Source organism: Peromyscus leucopus, chromosome 16_21 (genome assembly GCF_004664715.2).
Source record: "Peromyscus leucopus breed LL Stock chromosome 16_21, UCI_PerLeu_2.1, whole genome shotgun sequence".
Classification (NCBI taxonomy): domain Eukaryota; kingdom Metazoa; phylum Chordata; class Mammalia; order Rodentia; family Cricetidae; genus Peromyscus; species Peromyscus leucopus.
The window spans coordinates 28,357,312-28,380,879 of NC_051084.1; the positions used below are offsets into that span (position 1 = coordinate 28,357,312).

Sequence of the window (23,568 nt, forward strand, 5' to 3'; positions counted from 1 at the left end):
ACCCTCTAGCTCAGGAACTAAAGAAGTACTCTGGTTACCCAAACCAGCCCACTTTGCTATAGCCAACCAGTCACTCACAGCAGTACTCTATCTACTTACTGAGTACAATGATTCAATGTTTATATACTACAAAGAGTGATGACACTAAGAATTTCATTTCAAATCAACTTTTAGTTCATTATGATCCAGAGCTTCATATATAAACACAATCATTAAATTCTACGATAACTATACCTTATGCTAGGGAAAACACCCAAGTTTTATAATATATATTAAAAAAAAAAAAGACGAAAATGGACCATAAATTTGGAGAAGCAAATTCTTCATAAAAATATAGGAATTTAAACTAGTGTCCTTTGTCTAACTTTCTTTCATTACAATTAAAAGTAGAGGATTATCCTGAATAATAAAAGAACTGCAGAGGTATCAACATTCCCATGTGAAGGTGCATTACAGAGCTATAGCAACAAAAACAGCACAGAAATGACACAAAACATGTTGAACAATGGAATCAAATTGAAGAGCCAGACATAAATCCACACACTTACTGACACCTTATTTTTTTTTTTTAATAAAGAAGCCAGAAGTACACACTGAAAAAGAGCATCTTCTCCAAACAGTGCTGGTCAAAGCGATGGCTGAATGTAGAAGAATTCATATAAAATCCATACTTATCACCCTGCAAAAATAAAGCTCAACTCCAAATGGTTATCAAAGACCTCAACATAAACCAGATACACTGAACCTGACAGAAGATAAAGCTGGGAATAGTCTTTAACTCACTGGCATAGAAATTGAGATCAACAATTAATAAATGGGACCTCATGAAACTGAAAAGCTTCTGTAAAGAAAAGGACACTATCAATCAGACAAACAGCAGCCTACAGAATAGGGAAAGAGTTTTACTAACTATACACCCAATAAAAGGCTAATATCTAAAATATATAAAGGACTAAAAAAAAAAAAAAAAAAACCTAGGTATCAAGAAAACAACTCAATTAGAAATGGGGTACAGATCTAAACAGAATTCTCAGAAGAGGAAATTCAAATGACTCAAAAACACTTAAAAAAATGTTCAACATCCTTAGTCATCAGGGAAATGCAAATCAAAGATTACTTTGAGATTTCATCTTACACCTGTCAGAATGGCTAAGATCAGTAACAAGTGACAGTTCATGCTGGCAATGATGTGGGAGGAATGTTCATCCATTTCTAGCAGGACTGAAAACTTGTACAGCCATTATAGAAATCAGTGTGGCAGTTGTCAGGAAGATCAGAATCAATCTACCTCAAGATGCAGTTATACCGCTCTTAGACATGTACCCAAAGGATGATTTATCCTACCACAGAGACAACTGTTCAACCATGTTCACTGCTGCTCTATTCATAATAGCCAGAAACTGGAAACAAATTAGATGCCCCTCAACAGAAAAATGGATAAAGAAAATGTGGTATGTTTATACAACAGAGTATTACTCAGCTGTTAAAACAATGAAATCTGCAGACAAATGGATGGAAATGGGAAAAAAAAATCATCCTGATGGAGGTAACCCAGACCCAGAAAAACAAATATGTATTCGCTTATATGTGGATATTAGCTGTTAAGTCAATGATAACCAAGCTACAATCCAAAGAACCACAGGATGTTGAGTACAGAGTAAGGAACTAAGGGAGACATACAGGAAAGGGAAACAGAATAGATGGTTATGGATAGATTGGGGAGAGGCGACTGGAATGGGAAGAACAAGCAGGGAGGGGAAAGAAGATGGGGACAAGGAAGGGAATACAGGGAGAGACAGCTAAAAATAAGGGCCATCTGAGGAATAGTATGAAAACGTGATAACAGTAGAAGCTCTCTAAAATATATGCATACACAAAGGTAATCTAAATGAAATCACCAAATAATGAGGGAGTCTGAGCCCCAACTGGCTATCTCTTGTAACCAAATGAAGCTTCCAATGCATCTAATTGAGTTGTTGACTAAAGGGGTCCCATGGGAATCCCCAACCAACCCAGGCTGTTGTCAAGACTACAGGTTGCTCTCCACAAACTGATAGCAAGACCCCATTGCTGAAGACAACACCTACACAATTCATTGAACACAGAGAAGTCACACTTGTTCCTACATCGAGCCCACTCCTACATTCTAGTGTCCTTGGCACAGGAAGGTACTCTGCATAGTACCAAAAGAGAAACTTTAAATCAACCCAGCCACAAACCCTTTGATCTACAAGTGCCCTGCCTATAAGATATGCCAGTGCAATGGTGGCACAAAGCTTCTGGGAGTCACCAACCAACATGTGATTTGCCTTAAGGCCCGCTCCCCGAGACGGAACCCATACTCAGCACTGCTTGTGTGACCAAGAACCTTAGACTAGAAAGCCCACGGACCTAAGGTAAACCCAAATACTACTGTCCAAAAATTTAAAAAAAAAGCAGTAACAATTCTTAACGAGATTTTGCTGTACTCATAGCTCAATACCCTGTTTAGCCATCATCAGAGTAGCTTCTTCCTGCTACAGATGGATACAAATGCAGAGACCCACAACCATACGATATGCACAATGAGAGACCTTGGGACACTCTAAATGACATGTCTCTATCAAATCCCTCCCCTCAGGGTTCAGGGAGCAACATGGTGGAAGATGAGATGGTTATATTTTGTTTTATTAGTATCCTTTAGAAGACTGTTTCTTTTCTAATGAGACAGAAAGGGAGTGGATCCAGATGGGAGGGGAGAACCGAAAAGAGTAGAGGAAAGAGAAACTGTAATCAGGATATATTGTATAAAAAAAAGAAGGAAAAAAAAATTATTTTCAATTAAAAAGAAAAAAGCAGGATTGTGATCCCTAGAAAATACTGGACTACCAAAGCAGATCAAATCAATTCATGAGTCATATGCAATTCTCAGGCAAGAACTAATCTCTTCTATATCCTGTATGAAGCAACCAACCTGAAAACTGCAGGTGTGTGCATGGCTACTCGCCAAATGCAGGACAAGCCAATTTCAAAATCAAGCTGAAAGTTAAATGTTCTGACTTTATCATTTAAACTCTGATCAAAAGTACAATCAAACTTAATTGGAAAAATACCAAGTTCTGTATCACATTCCCAAGTGGAGCAAAATCAACTATAATACAACCAAAAGGCTTCAAATAAAGAAGCAATGACCTGTCCACCTCACTCCACCACCTTCCCCCAGCAAAGACAGCAGTAGGTGCTATGGAGTTCTCTACTTGCTTTCCCTGTCTCTTTCCCCCACCTCTGCTTCAAAGAATATTAATTGCAACTAGGAAAACTAAGAGAAGGAAACAACTCCTTTGTGTGCACAGGAAAAGAAAAACAAAATAAAATTAACAATGTCAAAGGTGTTCGTTGCTACTGTGACCTAATAAAAATGCATTTAATTGTAATATCTGAAGTACTGATTCAATTTTTCTCATCAGTCAAAATTCTTTCCAAAATATTGAAAACAACCAATTTCATGTCACCTAAAAACTAACCAGAGCAAATAACTTAATATATGTAATCTGATATCAGATACACTGAAATCATTCACAGAAAAGGGCAAAAGACAAGCAAACCAATGAACTCAAGTGAAAGGACTTGTACTAACTGTTAAGTCATCTACTTTTAAACATTTCCTTACATTGTACCTATGCTCTCATTCTAAGTTGATGTGTGTGTGTTGGATGGTTTCAGAGTCTGGAATGATGGCTTAGTGGTTAAGAATACTGTCTGCTCTTTCAGAAGATCGATTGCCAGCACTCTCTTAGAACCTAATTAACTCTCTGTAACTCCAGTTCCAGGGAATCGAATGCCATCTTCCAGCCTCCACAGGCATTGCATGAACACTGGTACATACCTAACCTGCAAGCAAAACATCCACTATAAATATAAAAAATACAATTTTTTTTAAAAAAGGGGGCTGTACAACTGTAAATCATACTCCTACAGAACGGAATTCTGAGAATTCAGGGATTGGGATTAAGGGGTATCATTTCTAGAAAATTTTTAAATGAAAATAAGTCTCATTACTATAGGCTAAAAATAATATGCAAAAAAACCCATTTCTAAGGAAGAGATAAGCCCTCCTCCTCCATATATACCTAAGTCATTATTAAAAGATAACTATCAACTTGATTACAAAGAAATTGCTTCATGAAATTTAAAGTGAGAAAAAGACGTGACAATAAATTGTAAGGCTAGTTTCCAAAGTCCACTGACTTATTCATTATTACCCTCTAGAGTTAAGAGGTCAAGGAAGTAACAGACACCACGTTTAAGATGCCAAGGAACTACAGGTACTACTTAGTTGATGGATTACAAAAAGAACTCTGGAATTAAGTCTCTTTGATTAAAGAAACTCCAGTAGTTTTTCTTTTCTCCAAATGTGTCTTTATTTTACACATTAATTTTAATAATTATGAGAAATGATGTTAAACCATCTTAGACCTATATCACATATGTCTATTCTGCATGCTAAAAACATATGAACTGGAGGAAATATGCTGATACTTTTAACAAGATTTAAAAAAAAAAAACTAAATTAAATATAAAAATTTTTAAAAAGATTTATTTATTTATTTTGCATACAGCATGTATGGCTACAGGTCAGAAGAGAACACCAGATCTCATTACAGATGGTTGTGAGCCACCATGTGGTTGCTAGGAATTGAACTCAGGACCTCTGGAAGAGCAGTCAGTACTCTTAACCTCTGAGCCATCTCTCCAGCCCCTAAAAATTTCTTGTAGTCAGGTGAGGTTGTACACAACCAGTAATACCAGCCCTGGGGAGGCTAAAACATGAAGTTCATAGATTGTAGAACAGTCTGGGTTATAGAGTTAATCTTGTCTAAAAAAAATAAAATAAAATAAAATAAAAGCAAAACACTTGCTTGTAAATAATCGCTTTCTTATAAAACTAACAAATTCTAAAAGCCAAGTGCTTTTAGGTTAATATCTGTTGTTTGGAAACATCAATTATTAAATGTCAAATAGGGGGCAACTTCAGTGAGTCATCTCACGTCTCAGAGATACAAAATCTGTCTAGGCCACAGGTTGATTTTCATATCTATTAGAAAAGCAGTATAGATCACTTCTGAACAAGCACAATCACACAATTCAACAAAGGGCCTAAAATTTTAGATCCTGTGCTTTTGTTATTAAAAAGAAAACAAATGACCAGAAGCTGAAAGATGTCTCTAAATGTTGGGAAGTGGGGCAACGCAACCCACCCGTGTTAGCACACTCTTCTTAACAAGCGTGTTGCAGTTGGGACACTGAGATTTATAAAAGCAGTACTATATAATATGTAACTATTATTATACTTCAGATCCAAACTAAATTTCCACGGTGCTAATAATGCAAGCCGGAGGAAAACACTATGAATTGGAGATACTCTTTATCTCATCTATATGCACATTTAAATGGCTTTTAGAAATGAAACAATGATAATAAGTCTCAGAGGCAGCACTCACAAAAGCAAAATAAAATCCAAGAGGAAAGTTCCAACCCCTCTATTACTTGACTGGGACTTGCTGTGAATTTTAGCCATAAATGTAAGCTAGAAATAAAAGCTCAGAGTACCAAACAACAAAATAAAACAGTAACTACACTATGTAAAGAAGAAAGAGAAAAAGTAAAAGACATATGTAAATCTATAGAAGATTCAAATTAGGAAACAATATTTACAGAAAAGGAATTGCTATCTTAGGTTTGCAAACTTCAAAGAACTACTTCAATTCCCTTAGTGTTACAACTTCAGCACAACTCACTGCTCAGTAACTTAAGTCCTTGTTCTTCCCATGGAAACAACAGCTCTACACTTCATTTTCTGAATAACGAAACAGCAATGAACTTTCCACTACTTACCAGGGAAAAACTAACGTAGTTCCCTCATTTTTTGTTTAATGCAGTTATAATATTACTTAAAATATTTAATTAGAAAAGTATTTGCAACAAATATATGTGTATAGATTTAAAATACTGAAGCTAACGTCCAATTATGAAAATGTAAACACTCTTAATTTAAAATTTTTAGTAAGTTAAAAGATTAAAAACCTATTCTCTTTTACTCTATTAAAAGACAAAGGATTGCCGGGCGTTGGTGGCGCACACCTTTAATCCCAGCACTCGGGAGGCAGAGCCAGGCGGATCTCTGTGAGTTCGAGGCCAGCCTGGGCTACCAAGTGAGCTCCAGGAAAGGCGCAAAGCTACACAGAGAAACCCTGTCTCGAAAAACCAAAAAAAAAAAAAAAGACAAAGGATTTAATTTTTAACCTATCTTTCTATGTGCACATCTCTGTGTATATATTCCACACGCCTGCACCAGCAAAGGTCAGAAGAGGGCATTAGATTCTCTAGAGCTGGGGTTACAGGTAGTTGTGACTTGCCTGATGTTGGTGTTGGTAACTCCAATCCTCAGCCATTGATTGACACATATCTCCAGCACCACTGCCCACCCCTAATATACTTTGATGCTTTCTCAGACAGTTTTACTATGTTGCCAAGGCTATCCCTGAAAAAGATCCTCCTGTTTCAGCCTCCTAAGTGGTAGGATTATAGGTATGTATCTCTCAAATAGTTCATACTTGTGATGAGTTTTCTCCCATAATTTAAATCTGTCTACTGGGAAACACATTTCCTAAAAATGCATTTCTTTAAACTACTATTCAGTTACCAACAACTGAAAAGTTCCTCTTGAGAGAGAGAGAGAGAGAGAGAGAGAGAGAGAGAGCGCGAGAAAGCACTGTTGGTATAGTTCAATGGGAAAACAAGTGACTATCTTGATCACAGCCCTGAGTCTGATTCCAAATAATGCAAAACCAACAACTCCTTAAATAAAATAAAAAAGATAACCAAAAAAGAGATGTATTCACAAAATAAATACTAATCTCAAATGCATTTATAGACCTAGCCTCTCACCTGTACAGAATTGGAAATAAACAGAAGTTATAGTAGTGTCTAGCCAGTTCTTTTCTAACATTCAGAATGACAAAGACTGTTGTGTTCATTCCTGTAATCCTAACAACAGCAAGAACCTTCCTGATTCACAGGAAGGTCTCAGCACATATTAACTGATAAATTATGTTATATATATCAAAATATATTGAATGCACTTGCTTCCTCATATATCTAATATGTTAAATAAAACAAAGTTTAAGAATATCTAATTATGAATGAAGTTTAATGAACAAGTAACTTCTGAAAATAGTGTTGTTTCTTACCTGGTATGGCTGAAAGGCACTATCTTCTGTTAAAAAATCCAGTTGCTTATCTATAAGGAATTCTACTGCAGTGATCGAACTAGGTATACTATTTTCAACCAATGGTTTGAAAGTCTGTCAAAAAAGAAAAAAAATCTAATGGTTATTTTCTGGTTTTATCCTCAAGGTGTGATACAATGGGTACATATGAATACATGTTTAAATATCATTGTCACAATTGTATATAATCTAATGCTTTTATTCAAACCGTAGACTATTTTGTATTCATTAAAAAGGAATTAGATACAACCACAATAAGCAAGCTAAAAATTAATCTGTATTAAGCTGATGTGTATTTTTGAACAGGGACTACCAGATACACATGTATATGTTCCTGCTTAACACTAAAAAATGAAACTGCTTCTGAAAAAGTCAAACACATTTGCCCTCTCTTCACTAAACCATCAGGAGAGAAGTTATCATCTAATTTGAATACTGAGCAGGAAGAATCTGATCTAACTCCATCCCTGTCTTGCTCCAAGAACAAATGCAGATCCAGTTACTTGAATGAGAACAGAGAGGGCAGCAGGAAGAGGTCAGAAAGAAAGACCACAGAGTCTACTCAACAGCCAAGACTCCTGTCTCTGGCACTGTGAAAGTGAGTCTGAGATCACACTGCAGGAAGGGAGATGGGAAAGTTAGAGGGAAGAAATAAGAATGCCATGTTTGTTTCTTTGGATGACTATTACCACATTCTTATTCTTAGTAGAGTCAGCTTCAATAAAAATAAAATGTATTCTTGTATCTATACTGTTTGTTCTAAAAAATTTTAAATGAAAACAAAATTCTACCGTCTTTAAAAAAAAAAAAACCTGTGGCTTTCCTGTAAAAGAATCAAAACCATGAAAAATGCAATAACCAACTGGGCTTCTAAACAGAGACAGACAGACAGACAGACAGACAGACACACACACACACACACACACACACACACACACACACACACAGTTTCCTCATTACAAGTCAACCTGAGTTACCATTTGGACACAAAACAAAACTTTTATTCAGAGACAATAAATGTCTCCAGGATTCCTAAAGCTGGTGTTTGTGTTTACCCTTTCATGTAGTTATTAAGTCTTAAAGAAATACAAAATATTCTGGGGGGAAAAAGTCAAGATTTTTAGTTTGAAGTGGTCCTTAAAGAGTAAATTTCTACATTTAAGAAATTCCTAACAGGATTTAAATGCTGCAATCTATAACCTTTTTGATCAGTACATGAGAATAAATAAATATTTTAAACATACCTCATTTCTACTGTATTTTACATTACAATGAATTATGTGAACAAATAATATTTTCTTTCATTGAAATTATACTGAAAATTTTCAGGAAAAGGGTAACATGCTAATTTATTAGCATGCACAAGAAGCCTTGTATCCCTAGAATAAAAAATACAAATAAACAAACCCACTCTCTTGTATACTGCACTTATTTTCAACACTTCTGATTGATTCAATCTAATTACAATAACTTTCTAAAATGTTCCAGTCTAGCCTTTCAAGTACTAGATACTTATCAAAGTATTTTGTGTGGGAAACAACTTTTTCAAAATAGAAAATTCCCACGGATATCTATTCATGCCCACTGATACAAATTTTCTTTATTACTTGGGCCTAGATTCCTAAAATTACTATTTCACAAAATCCCATTATTACTTATAATAGAATTTACTAACTTTTTAAAGGTTCATGTTATCTGATTATATGGAATATGTTAACAACACGAATAGCTACTAACTTATCTTATTTCTACAAAGAAAAATTTTCATGTTATACTTCTATTAGTTTAGCTTTGGTAAATGAATGAACACTGGCTCCTTCTCAAGAGGACTTTCAATCTTTGGATATTATCTGTTTCTTTTCCAAACACTTCAGGCCAAGCCATAAAGGTTAACAAAAACGATACACAAAAGATTATTATCTAAGTGGCTAAAGACACAATTCAATTTAGCAGGATTTGACACAAGTAAACTTAGTCCCAAGTACCTCTTTCTTACGCAAATAATACAGGTGTTTTGCATTTCCTGAGACCCAGTCATTTTATAATATCAAAAACATTCCTGAGAAGATCTTCTCAAGAGCTCTTGTTTTCAAGGTGGACCAGCGATTTAGAGGTAAAATTTAGCAAGTTAACATAATTTAAATAACTTTAAATTAACTTGGAAAGGGGTTTAATTTCTAGATAAAATAATTCCTCAAATTTTAAGGTATTTAACTGAAAGCCTTTGGTAAAATTTGGGTGTCAAATAATGTATGACAAATAAATAAAAAGGCTGAATTACAAATGATACCATATACAATTACATTTAAATTACAAATACACCCTCAACAAGCAGAGACTAGTGTTTGTTAAATAAACATTAAAATATATTAAATTACCAACTGTGCCAGTGCAAGAAATTTACTTTATTAAAATAATATAAATACAAACATGAAAAATACAGTTAAAATATACGATGATTTTTTTAAAGTGGCAATCCACTATGTAACCATGTTAATTTTTGCATCTAACACATCAAAAATTAAACATGTTCATATTAAAATGAAAACAAATGGATTTTGTTGCTTTAATAATTAATCCATAGTAAAAGTTTCTCTGCTGTAGGTGCACTGGCATGTACAGAAACTAAAACTCATGCATAACTAATTCAGGACTCTAAAGACATTCTATGAGGAACTTCCTCAGCCTAAGGGGAAGCAAGCCCAGTAGAATATGGCCTGAATCACAAAGAACTCGAATCTTTGAAAGCCCAAATGAAAGACACTAACTTAAAATTGAACATGTAGTTGAAACAAAACCCTTTTTCCATTTTATTAGTGGATTAAGAGTTCTCTTAATGTCATCTGTTAGTGTTAATCAAACTTTAAAAATAAACGCTGCTGCGAGCCTGTATTTCTAGCGAGGCCGACCGCGCTATAGGAAGAATGCTGGACAACTGTATCCTGTTTGGGGCTCCATGCTGCACCACATTCCATTGACATGAGGAAGAGGCCAACAGATGAGCCCTCCCTGAAAAGTCTTTTTAAATAAATCATCTACAGTTCTCAAGTACGGCTCAGCTGCTCAGACAAAACACATTAAAGCTCACCATCCAGTACTTAACAGGAAATTCATGGGGTTTATGTCTGCAGTCAGAGTTTCTAACAATCTCCGGTTAACATTTAACAATTCCTTTTTCAAGTTTAAAAAAAAAAAATCAGGCTCATTAACTACAAAAATACAAGTCTAAATCTCAACAAAGGAAAATACTGAAACTAAAAATGATCTAGGTCACATTTTGTAAGTCAAGGTTTAGCCTACAAAGTGAAAAAAAAATAAATAAAAAAAGACTGGAGCTACTTGAAAGAACAAAGTCCAAATTCCCACCCAAGCAGGTCTATTGAAAACATGATACTGTTAGAAAACAAGTTGGGGGTGGGGAAGGGGAAGATATACCACCACCTAAAAAAGGAAAACACAAAAACTCTCACAAAACAATACTCCTACTTCCCTTAAAACAGTGTCGTCTAAACACGTCAGCCCAAATACTTAAAACAATTAAAGTCTAGTTTTTAAATTAATTTTTTAGTGTTACTAAATTATCGGCAACACTGTAAACCTCTTTCTAAATAGTTTTAGAAATCTTAAAACTAAGAATGCTGAGCCTAGAACTATAAAAGGCAATGACCTCAATTTTTAAGGCTAAGAAGTAAAACCAAATGTAATAAAGACAAAAGAAAAAGGAAGCAGAAAAATACAAACCGTACTTAGTTCTTGAGAATTTTAAAGTATCTTTAAATCTCAGCAATCCAAGCCCAAGGCTTTAAAGGTCAGTAAATATAGCTGACATTTCATTCTGTTCTTGAGCAGTATTTTTTTTTTTTGAATCAAGCATAAATACTTCTTTAGTCTTCAAAAACAATCACAGGCAAAGGCTTTCAAACCAAGCATTTCTGAGCTCACTTGCAGCGCCGTCATTGTATAGGAAGAAAAGCCAAGACCACAAAACGAAGCAGAGGCTGTAACCTAACAAGCCTCCCAGCAGCAAATGACGATTTTCTGTCTGCCCGGCTCAGCCCTGGCAGTGATGAGGATTACAACTTGCTCTTTGTCATCAGCACAGTGGTGTTAACGACGAAGAAATCCTGCAACTGAAGCACTACTGCATCCTCCGATCTGGGTCAGGATAATTTCTCCCGAGGTCGCTTACATAACCAGTAAGATACTCCAAATAAAGAGAGCAGCCATCCATTAGCTAGAGGAAGCTTTCCCACTGTACTGTCTGCATGGAAACACACTGCAGTCACTTCCAACAGCACAGACACCCAAATGAGAACGAGGACTTGGCTTAGGGCACACTGAGAGAAGGGAAGAGGCGGTGCTCTGTAAACTGTAACTAATCCCCCGTCACAGGTGCTGATGGAGTCACTTCCAGCACGAGTCACATTACTGGTGATTACTCATTTGGCTGCGGCCATAGAGACTGGCTCATAATTTTAACAACAGACAAAGACAGACTAGTGGCGAGACGAAGAGCTCAAGTTTACTGTCTCCTTCGTAAAGCAAATACAAAGTTTTTGTTTTCCAGAATTACCAAGGTGAGAAAGCAAATAAAATAAAAAATATGTAATATCAAGTTGGCAAAAATAAAGAGTATTTATCACTAAGCTATTTTTAAAAACTGTGGCTTGGGCTTTTAAAAATTATTTTGCTATGTAACACTATACAGACTGAGCAGATTATACTCCGGAATGATGCGTGTGTGTGTGTGTGTGTGTGTGTGTGTGTGTGTGTGTGTGTGTGTACACATATATATAAACCATATACATTCATGCAATAACAATCAATGAAGAAACAGGCCATGAATGTGAAATATAACAATAAGGTTTGGATGATAGATGAAATATGAGAGGGTTTGTAGAAAGGAAAGGGAAACGCTGTAATTATAATCTCAAAAATAAAAGAAAAACTTATTTGATCTTATAGTAAGTATTAAAAAAAAACCTCAAGAGAAACAGAATTTTAAAAACTATGAAGCTGAGTGACCTGGTTCATGCATGGTTCATTCTCTTCCTTGAGAAGTAGAAATACAATGATGGGGTTCTAGGTCATCTTCAGCTACCTAGGGGTTTAAGGAAAGTGGCCCAAGAGCCGGTCTCTCCAAAAACAAACAGACAAACAAAGGGGGAAGAAAAGACAAGCACTTGATGTGGTGGTGCAGGTCTGTAATATCAACACACATGGGGGTAAGGGGACTGCTGTGAGTTCAAGGCCAACAAAGGAAGGCAGAACACTGTCTCAAGAAAACAAAACAAAATCTTAGAAAATAAACCAATAGGTATAATAAACTTAAAAAAAAAGAAAAAAAGACATAAAAAACCATCTCAGAAGCACCCCATTCAAAGGGAAAGCTGGCTCATAACTCTAGGGTTATGCTGTACAACATTAAGTGAAGTAAGTGTGTGGCTATGGAGCATCTAAAATGTGGTTCTCTGAAGTAAGATTTGTGCTGTCTGTAGAAAACAAAAGAAAATGCATGCTAAGATGTATCATAAATCCACACTGATTATAATCAAAATGATACTTTGGTTATATTGGTAGATATTATAATTCCCTGTATATTGCTGTTCAATTTTTAATAAATGTTAAAAGACTTAAAATTACATGTGTTACTCATTTATTTCTTCTAAACCAAAACAGTGTTTTCTCATTTTATAAACAGAGGCTTATATGATTCTGAAACATTAACTTCAGCTACTCAATAACCTAAAGACCAGAGATGTAAAACATGATTTGTGCCTACATGCTAAACACTAGGTCATATCTACTCATCTGTCAGTATAATCAAATTTTAAATCTTTATAACATAAAATACTAGCTCCTGACACAGAGAGACCTCAGTGTTAATATTTACCTGAAATATTTTCAGTTCCATTTAAGAATCACATGAAGAAACATACTTACTATAAACACATGCAATAAAAATGTGAAAATAAAGCTTTACTGGGTGTGGTGGTTCCTAACTGTGAAGCTGGTACAGAAAGATTGTTATAAACTTAGGGCCAGCCTGGGCTAAACTGAAGCCTTATCCCTAAAACCAAGAATGGGCATGGAGTGAAGATGAAGGGAGAGACAATGATTAGTCTAAGTATGGGAGTAAATATGGCTTCATTTTATAGAGCATGGATGGTGCTAAAATAAAATGCTTTAATTTACAGGCAACGGATGGTACTAAAATGTTACTTTAGCATAAAGTATTTAAAATAATGCTGTCAAGTGAAGATTAAAAATTACAATATGTAATCCTAATAACTCATTCACATGACATAGAAAAACACACATAGGAAGGGGAAAACAGGTCATATATGTTACACAGGACAACAAATGGGATACATATGGCAATATCTTTCTGAGTCCCAAACAGCACAGAGCCACCAAATGATTCATAAAGGTAAGGACTTAAGTATCAAATTTTGTTTTGTTTTTCAAGTCAGGGTTTTTCTGTGTAGCTTTGGAGCCTGTCCTGGAACTTTCTCTGTAGACCTGGCTGGCCTTGAACCCACTGGGATCCACCTGTCTCTGCCTCCAGAATGCTGGGATTAAAGGCATGCACCACGACTGCCCGGCTAAGTGTCAAATTTTAAGTACCTTTTTTATTCTACAACTTACAATACATAGTACTCGAAGTTTAGTATTTCACAGGATTAATCTTGTAATACTGCACTATATACTCAGGTTTGATTATATATGCAACAGACTTTTCAAATGCTGCCCAAGCACTATCAGACTCCAACAGAAGCAACAGCATAAACCACAGGATCAACCCAACTGCCACAGTCAACCATCCATGTTTCTTAAGATAAAATCAAAATAACTAGTATCGGGCTGGAGAGATGGCTCAGAGGTTAAGAGCACTAACTGCTCTTCCAGAGGTCCTGAGTTCAATTCCCAGCAACCACATGGTGGCTCACAACCATCTGTAATGAGATCTGGCACACTCTTCTGGCCTGCAGTCATACATGCTGTGTACATAATAAATAAATAAATCTTAAAAAAAAAAAACTAGTATCATTACTGAGGAACCAAATAGTCTTTTTAAACATATTTCAAACCATATCAATATTGAAATAAAGTAAGAAGATGTCTTTAGAGAACTTAGCTAGACAACTCTTGATAGAAAACAAAGATTCACAGATACACACAAGCAGCTGGTGACATGCAACAGGATACTTTTAAATATTGAACTAGCATTTGACACGTTTGTAAATACATTAATATGTTTGTTCTTGTAATCTAACAAATTTCTAACACACATAAAAACAGTGACATAGCCGGGCAGTGGTGGCGCGCACCTTTAATCCCAGCACTCAAGAGGTCAAGGCAAGTAAGTATTTGAGTTTGAGGCCAGTCTAGTCTACAAGGGGAGTTCCAGGACTGCCAGGGCTACACAGAGAAACCCTGTCTCGAAAAACCAAAGGAAAAAAAACAGTAAAGTGATGATATAGAAAGCTGCTAGGTCTTACCAAGTCTCCTTGATTCTCTTATTATTAAAGCTTATCAGGAATGGGAAACGCAGATCAGACAGAGAAAGTGAGGAGCTCATCAACCCCCGCCCTGTCCTCTGGTGAAGGATAAGAAGCCTTTTCTAGCTGCTGAACCCAGCTAGGGGAAGAGGAAACTACTCCAGTTACTGCCCAGAAATACACATCTCTGACTTCCTTCCCCTTTAGCTGGTTTCCAGGTTACAAGCTGAATAATCAACAGAGGTGAGAAAGTAAACAGAGGCTAAAAGGAAGGCATTGCTGTCTGGCTTTCCAAAGAAAATTTGTTCTTTCCAATAATGTAAGAAGGCTGTAAATGCAATGAACGGTTAAATGGGCATTTTAGTCACATTTCAGCTTGTTCTATAAAAGTAAATCCTACACCTTTATACAAAGGAAGAGTGAAATCCTTGGGATTTCTCCAACAATAAAGACCAGAAAAACCCCAAGAACAACAAAACCTTCTGTCAGCGTGAGAACCAAGGGGAGAATACTAGGGAATAAACCTTCTGTGTTCAATGGCCTAGTATTACCACTATTTTAAAAGATAATACTAGCAGGAGGCAGAGGCAAGTAGATCTCTGTGAGCTCAGGCTAACCTGGTCTACATAGTGAGTTCCAGAACAGCGAGCTTTGTAGTAGACTCTGTCTCTAAAAAAAACAAAACAAAGGAACAAAACCAAAAATACCAAACAAAGACATACTAATAGGAAAAAAAAAAAAAGATGAACAATCATAGTTACAAGGACCTCGACTAGATACAGCCTTATATGTCCTAACTAGATTCTGGCAAATATTTTTCAGTAGGGCAAACTTTTTTCTATATTATCTATGAAAACATGTAAGTGCAAAATTCCTGTATCCTAATACCTAAAGGACTAATATTTCCTTACTCAACATATACAGATCCTGCACACAATGCAAAGGCTGTAGAATATAGCTTTATGCCTTTAGACTGAGCTCTACATTTATTTCTAGAAAATACAAACTCATCTTCTGACTTCCTCTCTCTAGCAGGGAACTCACCTTAGCTATTTAAAAAGCACTTATCAAGAAAGCAAGAGATAATGAGTTCAGATCTCTACAACCCATGTAAAGGGCAGGTGTGCAGGTTGGTTCCCCTGTAATTCTAACTCTGATGTTAGAGAGGGCATCCTCAGAGAAGTCTAACTAGCCATATTGGCAAGCACTGGGTTTGACTGAAACACTGATTTGAAGAATAAGGCAGAAAAACCATCAAGGAAGACTCCCTACTCTATATACACATACCTGTGAACACACACACAGATTTTAAAAATCAGACGAGAAGCTCACCTCACCCTCTCCCTTAAGTAGCAGAACACTCAGTCAAGCAATCTATGTGGGGTCTTGTGTGGCTTGGCTGTGATGATAAAAAGATAAAGAAAAGCTATTTTCCTAGCACAATTTATGGTATTTTTGGAAGATACAACATTAGTGATTATAACATACCATTTTAAGTGTTAAAAATTAACTTGGAGAATTAGTATCCCACTTTCATTCTCACTATATCCTTGATAACAGCATTTTACAGCTATCTTGTCAAAGGTTTACACTAATAATGTCTTGAAATTCTATATTACAATTGAATTTGTAATTAAAACAAATCTTTTCCTTCTAGATTTTTGTTTCTCTTTAAGATGCTGGACAAACTTAGTACCTCATACTTTCTCACTGACCTCTAGTCCCTTCTAGGCTCTCTTCTACTAGTGAGACACACTGACATTAGAATTGTGTAAGAGTTTCTCACCTCAAACTTCTCCTTCAGAATTACTCTGATTAGTCCTTCTGCCTCCTAATAGTGAGTCTTTACTAATTTTCTTTCAACATAACTCTGCAGGCTGTGGTGGTAAGAATCACAGTAGTCTGGAAGTAGTGTAAGTTTTATACTGTAAGACAGTATGCAATAACTATATTGTTTCCATGATTGTTGGCATGGATTGGCAGAGAGCAAAGTATTCTGACATTTGATGTATTAAACATTAACCTTTGAACTTTAAATGGAGGAATATGATACTAAGATACTAGAAGCCTGACTTTAACAAATTCTTTATCAACATATCCTGCAAAGGGCAAGTCAATGCACTATGGGCTCAATGACAGGTATTGAGTACCAGCAGTGTTAATCTGGGATGTGCATCCTTCATCACATCCTTCATCGATCTTATAACCATCTTCAAGCTAACAAATAAGGGATGAGCATGGGAGCAGATGCCTGTGAACATCCCAGCACCTGGGAGGCTGGGACAGGACAGCGTATGAACACTGAGCTCACACATATTGGATTTTAGGCCAAACTGGACTATAGTGGCAACCTGTCTCAAAAAACTAAATCAGAACAAGGATTAACCCCTAAATTTAATAAAGGAAAGCTTGAGAACAAGATGGTGTACACCTTTAATCCCAGCACATGGGAGGCAAAGGCAAGTGGATATTTAAGAGTTATCGGCCAGTCTGGTCTACGTATCAAGTTCTAGGCCAGCCAACACTACACAGTGAGAACCTATCTCAAAAAGAAAAAGAAAAGAAAAACTTATGTCCTATATTTGTATTTCACAAATCTAGCTACCTAAGTATAGGGTAAGAGAATCTTAGATTTCCAGAAACCAATATGGAAGAAATTTAGAGAGTCTGAAAACAGGAAGCCAATACATGTATCTGAAGCAGACACAAGGAAACAAATCTAATTTTACAACCATTAATAATCATACAAAGGTGGGGTGTAGTGGTTCACTCCTTTAATTCCAGTACTGGGAGGCAGAGGCAGGTGGATCTCTTTGCATTTGAGGCCAGCCTCGTCTACAGAATGAGTTCTAGACTAGCCAAGGCTACAGTGAAAGACTCCATCTCAAAAGTCAAAGAAAAAAAAAAAAGATTTAGATAAAAACTTATCAGTTTTGTCACTGAATAAAAACCCCACTTTTGGTGCAGATGAAAAGTTGTTTATAAATTAAGATTCTACTATTTTCTTCTTCAAATTACTTAGTGCTTTAAGAGTACAGATAACACTATCAAATCAAACTTTTCAAAATCACCAATACTACAAATGAGCAGAAAAGACTGCTACATGTTCATATATTATATTGGTAGCAGAACACAAAGTAGCATAATCCTATTTGAAAATGTATTAATAAATAAAAGCGAAGTAAAGGCTGTCTCAAGTAACAGACACCAAACCACATGGAAAGTATGCAGGATGGATCTCTGTGATCCATAGATCTTTTATCTCTTAGCAATAAAAAATCAATTATAATTTATGGGGATAAGAAATCTACACAAGTCGACACAACCATACATGTAAAGCATATGTTAAAATGCTAATAATTAGGGGGCTGAAGAGATGGCTCAGTGGTTAGGCACACTGGCTGTTCTTCCAGAGGATGAGCAATTCCCAGCAGCCCCATGGCAGCTCACAACTGTCTCTAGCTCCTGTTCTAGGGGATCCAACACCCTCACACAGATATACATGTGTGCAAAACAACAATGTACATAAAGTACAAATAAGTAATTTTTTAAAATGGTAATAATTACAAAATCAGAATAAAGTGAAGTTAATTCTGAAATAAATGGCCTTAATTCTTATCAAGTATACATCCTCAGAAGATGATATTTGTCATTATGTTTACATATGACTAATTTCATTGCCCTTTTTCAGTCTAAAACTATCACTAAAGTGTATTTTCCAAGTTTCCACAATCACTTCATTATGCATCCCACAAGCTTGGATTAAGACATGTATTTTCATAGATAGATATTTCAAGGATTATAATAAAGACTTATTCCATAGCCCTAGTTTTCTTCCACGTTCATATGGTCTGTTAAACAGACTGGGCCAAAACTTTAGGATTCCTGTGGATTTAGATTACATTATACCTTTTTAACCATTGCCTTTTGGTCAAGAATTTGAAGGCTTCCAAGTATTAAGACCCTGACGACCTGCTTTCTCAGATTTCTTTATCTCAGAGATTCTAAACCTCTTTCATTAAGCCAAATTTTAACTTTGTACAGTAGTTTATTATCATGGAAACATGAACATTACTTTAAATTTACAAATTTTAGTGTAGAAATCAAAAAACTAAAACCATCATCTGAGTGTCCACTGAGCATTTTACGTATGCACGCACGACAGATGTACATTGAGGGGTTACTTGCTATATTGCTTCTTATTGGGTCTCAAAAGCATAAGCATTGCTTCCATCTCAGTCTTTCTTTCCGTTTTCTGAGGCTGGGGTCCAACCCATGGCTTCAAGCATACAAACAATATGTAGAAGTAATTCTTCATGAAGCTGAACTGTGTTAGTAGGTCAACTTTAAAAACTGCCTGTGGGCTCTTGCTCTGCTACTTCCTTTGCTAAAAATAAGTTTTCTTTACCTTCATGAAGTGACAATTAGAATGAGTTGCTTGTGTTTCTATTTATTACTGTTATTGATAAGCATCCTGAAAGGTTACTTACTCTGCTGCCAGAACTTGATGCTGAAAGTACATGGTTAGCCAAGTCCTAGAACAGTTGTTTTTCAAAACAGTCCTCCTGTCTATTAGCGTCGACCATACCAAAGAACTATTAATAGTTTAAAAATGCAAATTCCTGGGTATGTGATAGACTTACAGACATAGAAGCTGAGAGCAAGGCATGAATGCCTATGCTTTAACAAGTTCTTGGGCAATTCTAATGTTAGCATATTTGAGAATACCAACCCTTTAAGAATTTAATAAGTGCTATCTATGGCTTTCCCAGAAATATACAAGTTATTATTTGGAGCCACAATTTTAGGCAATTCCAAGACTATATAGAAAACCTTCAAATAGCATATATTTCTAAGCCTTTCCCTCACCTTATTGTGAGTATGTGGAACCCAGGGATCCTTATTTTTTTAAAAGTTCCGTGGCTGTATCCCAGGCTCTGTCAGGTTTGGAAAGCACTGCTTCAGTAGGCTCAACAGGGTGCAAAATTCTTACTCTACCACTAACAGCTCTGACTAACCCCACTCTTCAATACACAGGGTATCACCTCACTCATTTTTTTTTAACTAAAGTTCTGTAACTTTTAGGAGTTAAAAACACTTGGCCTAGAGTACATCTCAGGACATATCAGCAGAGTCCAGGATTTAAAACATTCTCTTGGCAGATGCTACTTTGCTCAGTTAATTACTTTCTTAGTAACCACAAAAATCTTTAAATACCTTACCAATAGCATACATCAGAAAGCAAGCCATTTTCAGTGTGAAGCTGTGACTCATGAAGAGGTTCTTTAACAAGTGTGACAATCCTAAGACAAAAGGAGAAACTCTGATACCAGGTAGAAAGAAGTCCTCTCAAGGAGCAATCTCTCTCCTTCCTAAAACACCAAGCAGCAGAAACAGTAGGCTGGAGACATGGCAATGCTTCTTCCCCAAATGACAGCAAGAGAAAACCTAAAACCAATCTGTGAACACTATGAACACACACAAAGGTACTTTCCCCTTGAAGCTCTGAACAGAAGAGGACTTAATCATCTCTGATCCCTCTTTTCTATGCATCCGAACTGAAACAAGGAAGTTTTTCAAGAAAAGACTTGAAGAGCCAGAAGTATAGTTAATCATTCAAGAAAAGATTTCAAGGCTGATTTAAACTGCCTGTGAAGCTACAAAAAAAATTTCTCAGGTCACATGAACTATGAACCCGGAATAAGCTGGCTCTAGACTGTGGATAAAGGAGAAGCCCTAAAACGACAATGTTTAATCTTGTATTATCAACTGCAGCACATTTTTCCAGTTTATTTTTTCATCTTTATTCAAACATAACTGATATTAATTTTATAAAATTTAAAGTGTATAATGTGATGATTTCCCATACTGTAAAGTGACTGCCATAACCAGGCTGGTTAAACATCTACTACTTTATCTAGTTACTCTTTGTGCATGATGAGAAAAATATAAATCTACTTCTCTTAGGAAATTTCAAATGTACATGATAGATGATAGTATTGTTAACTATGGCCATCAAGCTACACACTAGTCTCACAACTTACTCAAATTAACTGAAAGCCTAAACGTTTTTACTGAGATCTGTCTACTCCCTGGGAATCATCATTCTATACTGTTTCTTTTGCTATTGTTGAATTTATGTGTGGAGTGGGGGAGTATATGACACATGTGTGCAGGTACCCAAAGAGGCCATAAGCGGGTATCAGATCCCCCTGAGTTGGAATTACTAGAGATTGTGAGCTGTCCAATATGGGTGCTGAGAATTGAACACAGGTCCTTTAGCAAGGACAGGAGGAGCTCATAACTACAGAACCATCTCTCCAAGCCCTTTTGCTCTGTTTATATGAGTTCAACATTTTAAAATCCCACATAAGTCAAATAATACAGTATTTATCTTTCTCTGTAAGGTTTATTTCACTTATCATAATTTTTGCTGTGCTAAGGATTAAACCATGGGGTTCCAGTCCACTAAGTATTCAACTCTACCACCAAGCAAAATCTCTAGTTTTTGGTGGTGGGTGTGTGGGGGTGGGTGGTAGTGTATGACAAATCCTTATGCATCCCAAATTGCCCTTTGAATTGCTATATAACTATAGGTTTGTTGATGCTGTTTTCATTATTTGGGAAGTACTTTATTAGTTTCTGTATCAACCCCACAGAGATAAGACCGTACATATTTAACAGTATGTTACTCTTGTACAAATGAAAAAAAAATATCAGGCTAATGTTTTTAGATCAATGGCTTCATTTTGTGTACACTGCCACCTCAACATGATAAATTAAGATACATTTTTCCATATATATAACATCTATTTATATCTTAGTTGAAACATTTCTAGTCCTTTTAACCATTTAAAGCAGGGTTTTATAGATGGATCTTCATTGTGTAGATCATTGTGTATATCCTAATATCCTGGGCTCAATTAATGAAGTTTTATTTTCATTTAAAATGTTCTCAATATGTCATCATGTTATTTGATGTGATTGAAACATTATCTTTAACATTCATATCAGCCTGAGATTATAGTTAGTGGCAAAGCTGTTGCCTAGCATATGTGAGTCTTAAAGTTCAATGCCTATTATGGAGTGGAGGTGTGGCAGTTTATACCAAAGAAGGTTTGTCTTTTACAGACTTTCTGGTTAGCTTCATCTCTGAGTCAAATTTAATCTTTGAGTAAATGCTTAACAAGCTATGGATGTTTCAGTTAATATTTGTTGAGTGAATATATATGTATATGTATATATAACACATCTATTTATCTGTGTGTATATGCATATTTATATGAAAATACCAATGACAGCAGTGTATTATGAATCAACAGCAACAGTTTTCCAGGTTCTTCAGTCATCTGAACAAAATTTTAGATGGCTATCACTTTTAAGACTAAAGTATCTTGATTTTGATGCCTGCAAAATATACTTGACATTATAATTTGATAGTTAATTAAATGTATTTTATAATTTACTAATTATTAAATTTTTAATAATACTCTTAACATCAAAGGCAGTCTTCAAATACTAGATCAATAGTAGTTAGTAAACATTTTACTCCTGTTATATGCCTAAAAATAAAATTTTTTGCTATTTGGTTTTGCATAGCATCTACCTAAATCACAACTTATGTGTGGTGCTGAAGAACTCCAAAATCACTTATTCTTTTTTGAGACAAGGTCTCACACAGGATGGCTCTGGCTGCCCTGAGATCAGGCTGGCCTGAACACACAGAGATCTACCTGCCTTAAATGCTGAGATTAAAGGCATGCACCACCATGCCCATAAGCTTGGTGTTTCTTAAATGCAATTACAAATATGTACAAGTTGGGCAAAATTACCTAATACAAACTCTGTTTTATACTAACATTTGATTATCTCAACTAATTTTAATGAGTGGTTGTCAGTCTCTGTGGAGTATTGGGCTCTTCACCCACTGGATTTCCTGGCTGACTTAGAATCTGCTACTTGGTTCTACTACCTAGGATCCCAAGAGTACTCTTTCACATATATCCCTAGCCTCTAAGAAAAGATCAAAACTCAAAATTCAAAGTACAGTTTCCACAGAATGCTTATTGTTTTCACATTATAAAGTTAAGAAGTAGACCGAGTCATCTTAAGTTGGACACTATCTGAAACTGCTCTTGTATAATTAAATTTAACATCAGTAACCCTCAAATGTCCTGTTTAGGTTCCAAAAGAGTACTACTTAAGTATGGAGCAATACCCCCACCCCCACAGGCTCACATTAGAACAAGAGGTAGTCAAACCTGTCAGGCAGCTTCAGATGCAAAAAGGGATTAGGGAGCAATTCACTCAACAAATATTAACTGAAACATCCATAGCTTGTTAAGCATTTGCTCAAAGATTAAATTTGACTCAGAGATGAAGCTAACCAGAAAGTCTGTAAAAGACAAACCTTCTTTGGTATAAACTGCCACACCTCCACTCCATAATAGGCATTGAACTTTAAGACTCACATATGCTAGGCAACAGCTTTACCACTAACTATAATCTCAGGCTGATATGAATGTTACAGATGTTTCAATCACATCAAATAACATGACGACATATTGAGAACATTTTAAATGAAAATAAAACTTCATTAATTGAGCCCAGGATATTAGGATATACACAATGATCTACACAATGAAGATCCATCTATAAAACCCTGCTTTAAATGGTTAAAAGGACTAGGAATGTTTCAACTAAGGCTTTCATCATGCTTTAACATACTGGAAATTTTTTATCCATCTTATTCTATACTACAGACTTAAAAACAAAACAAACTCTTAAGGGGCTGGAGA

The 23,568-nt window shown here is 35.8% G+C and overlaps 1 protein-coding gene across 6 annotated transcripts in view; it reads right to left on the bottom strand.

Moving 5' to 3' along the window:
• Jmjd1c (jumonji domain containing 1C) overlaps nucleotides 1-23,568 on the bottom strand; it is a 188,781-nt gene that overhangs the window by 67,015 nt on the left and 98,198 nt on the right. For 4 of the 6 annotated variants that reach the window (XM_028877212.2, XM_028877214.2, XM_028877208.2 and 1 more), the window contains one exon: nucleotides 7,230-7,343. The exons of 1 other annotated variant lie outside the window; for it this stretch is intronic. Coding sequence is in view for 2 of the 5 variants with exons in the window: in XM_028877208.2 (XP_028733041.1) it covers nucleotides 7,230-7,343 (114 nt within the window). In the remaining 3 variants the exon portion in view is untranslated. Of the gene's footprint in view, nucleotides 1-7,229; nucleotides 7,344-11,009; nucleotides 11,838-23,568 lie in introns of those variants that run through there. One more of the 6 variants, XM_028877213.2, reaches the window with a different exon arrangement.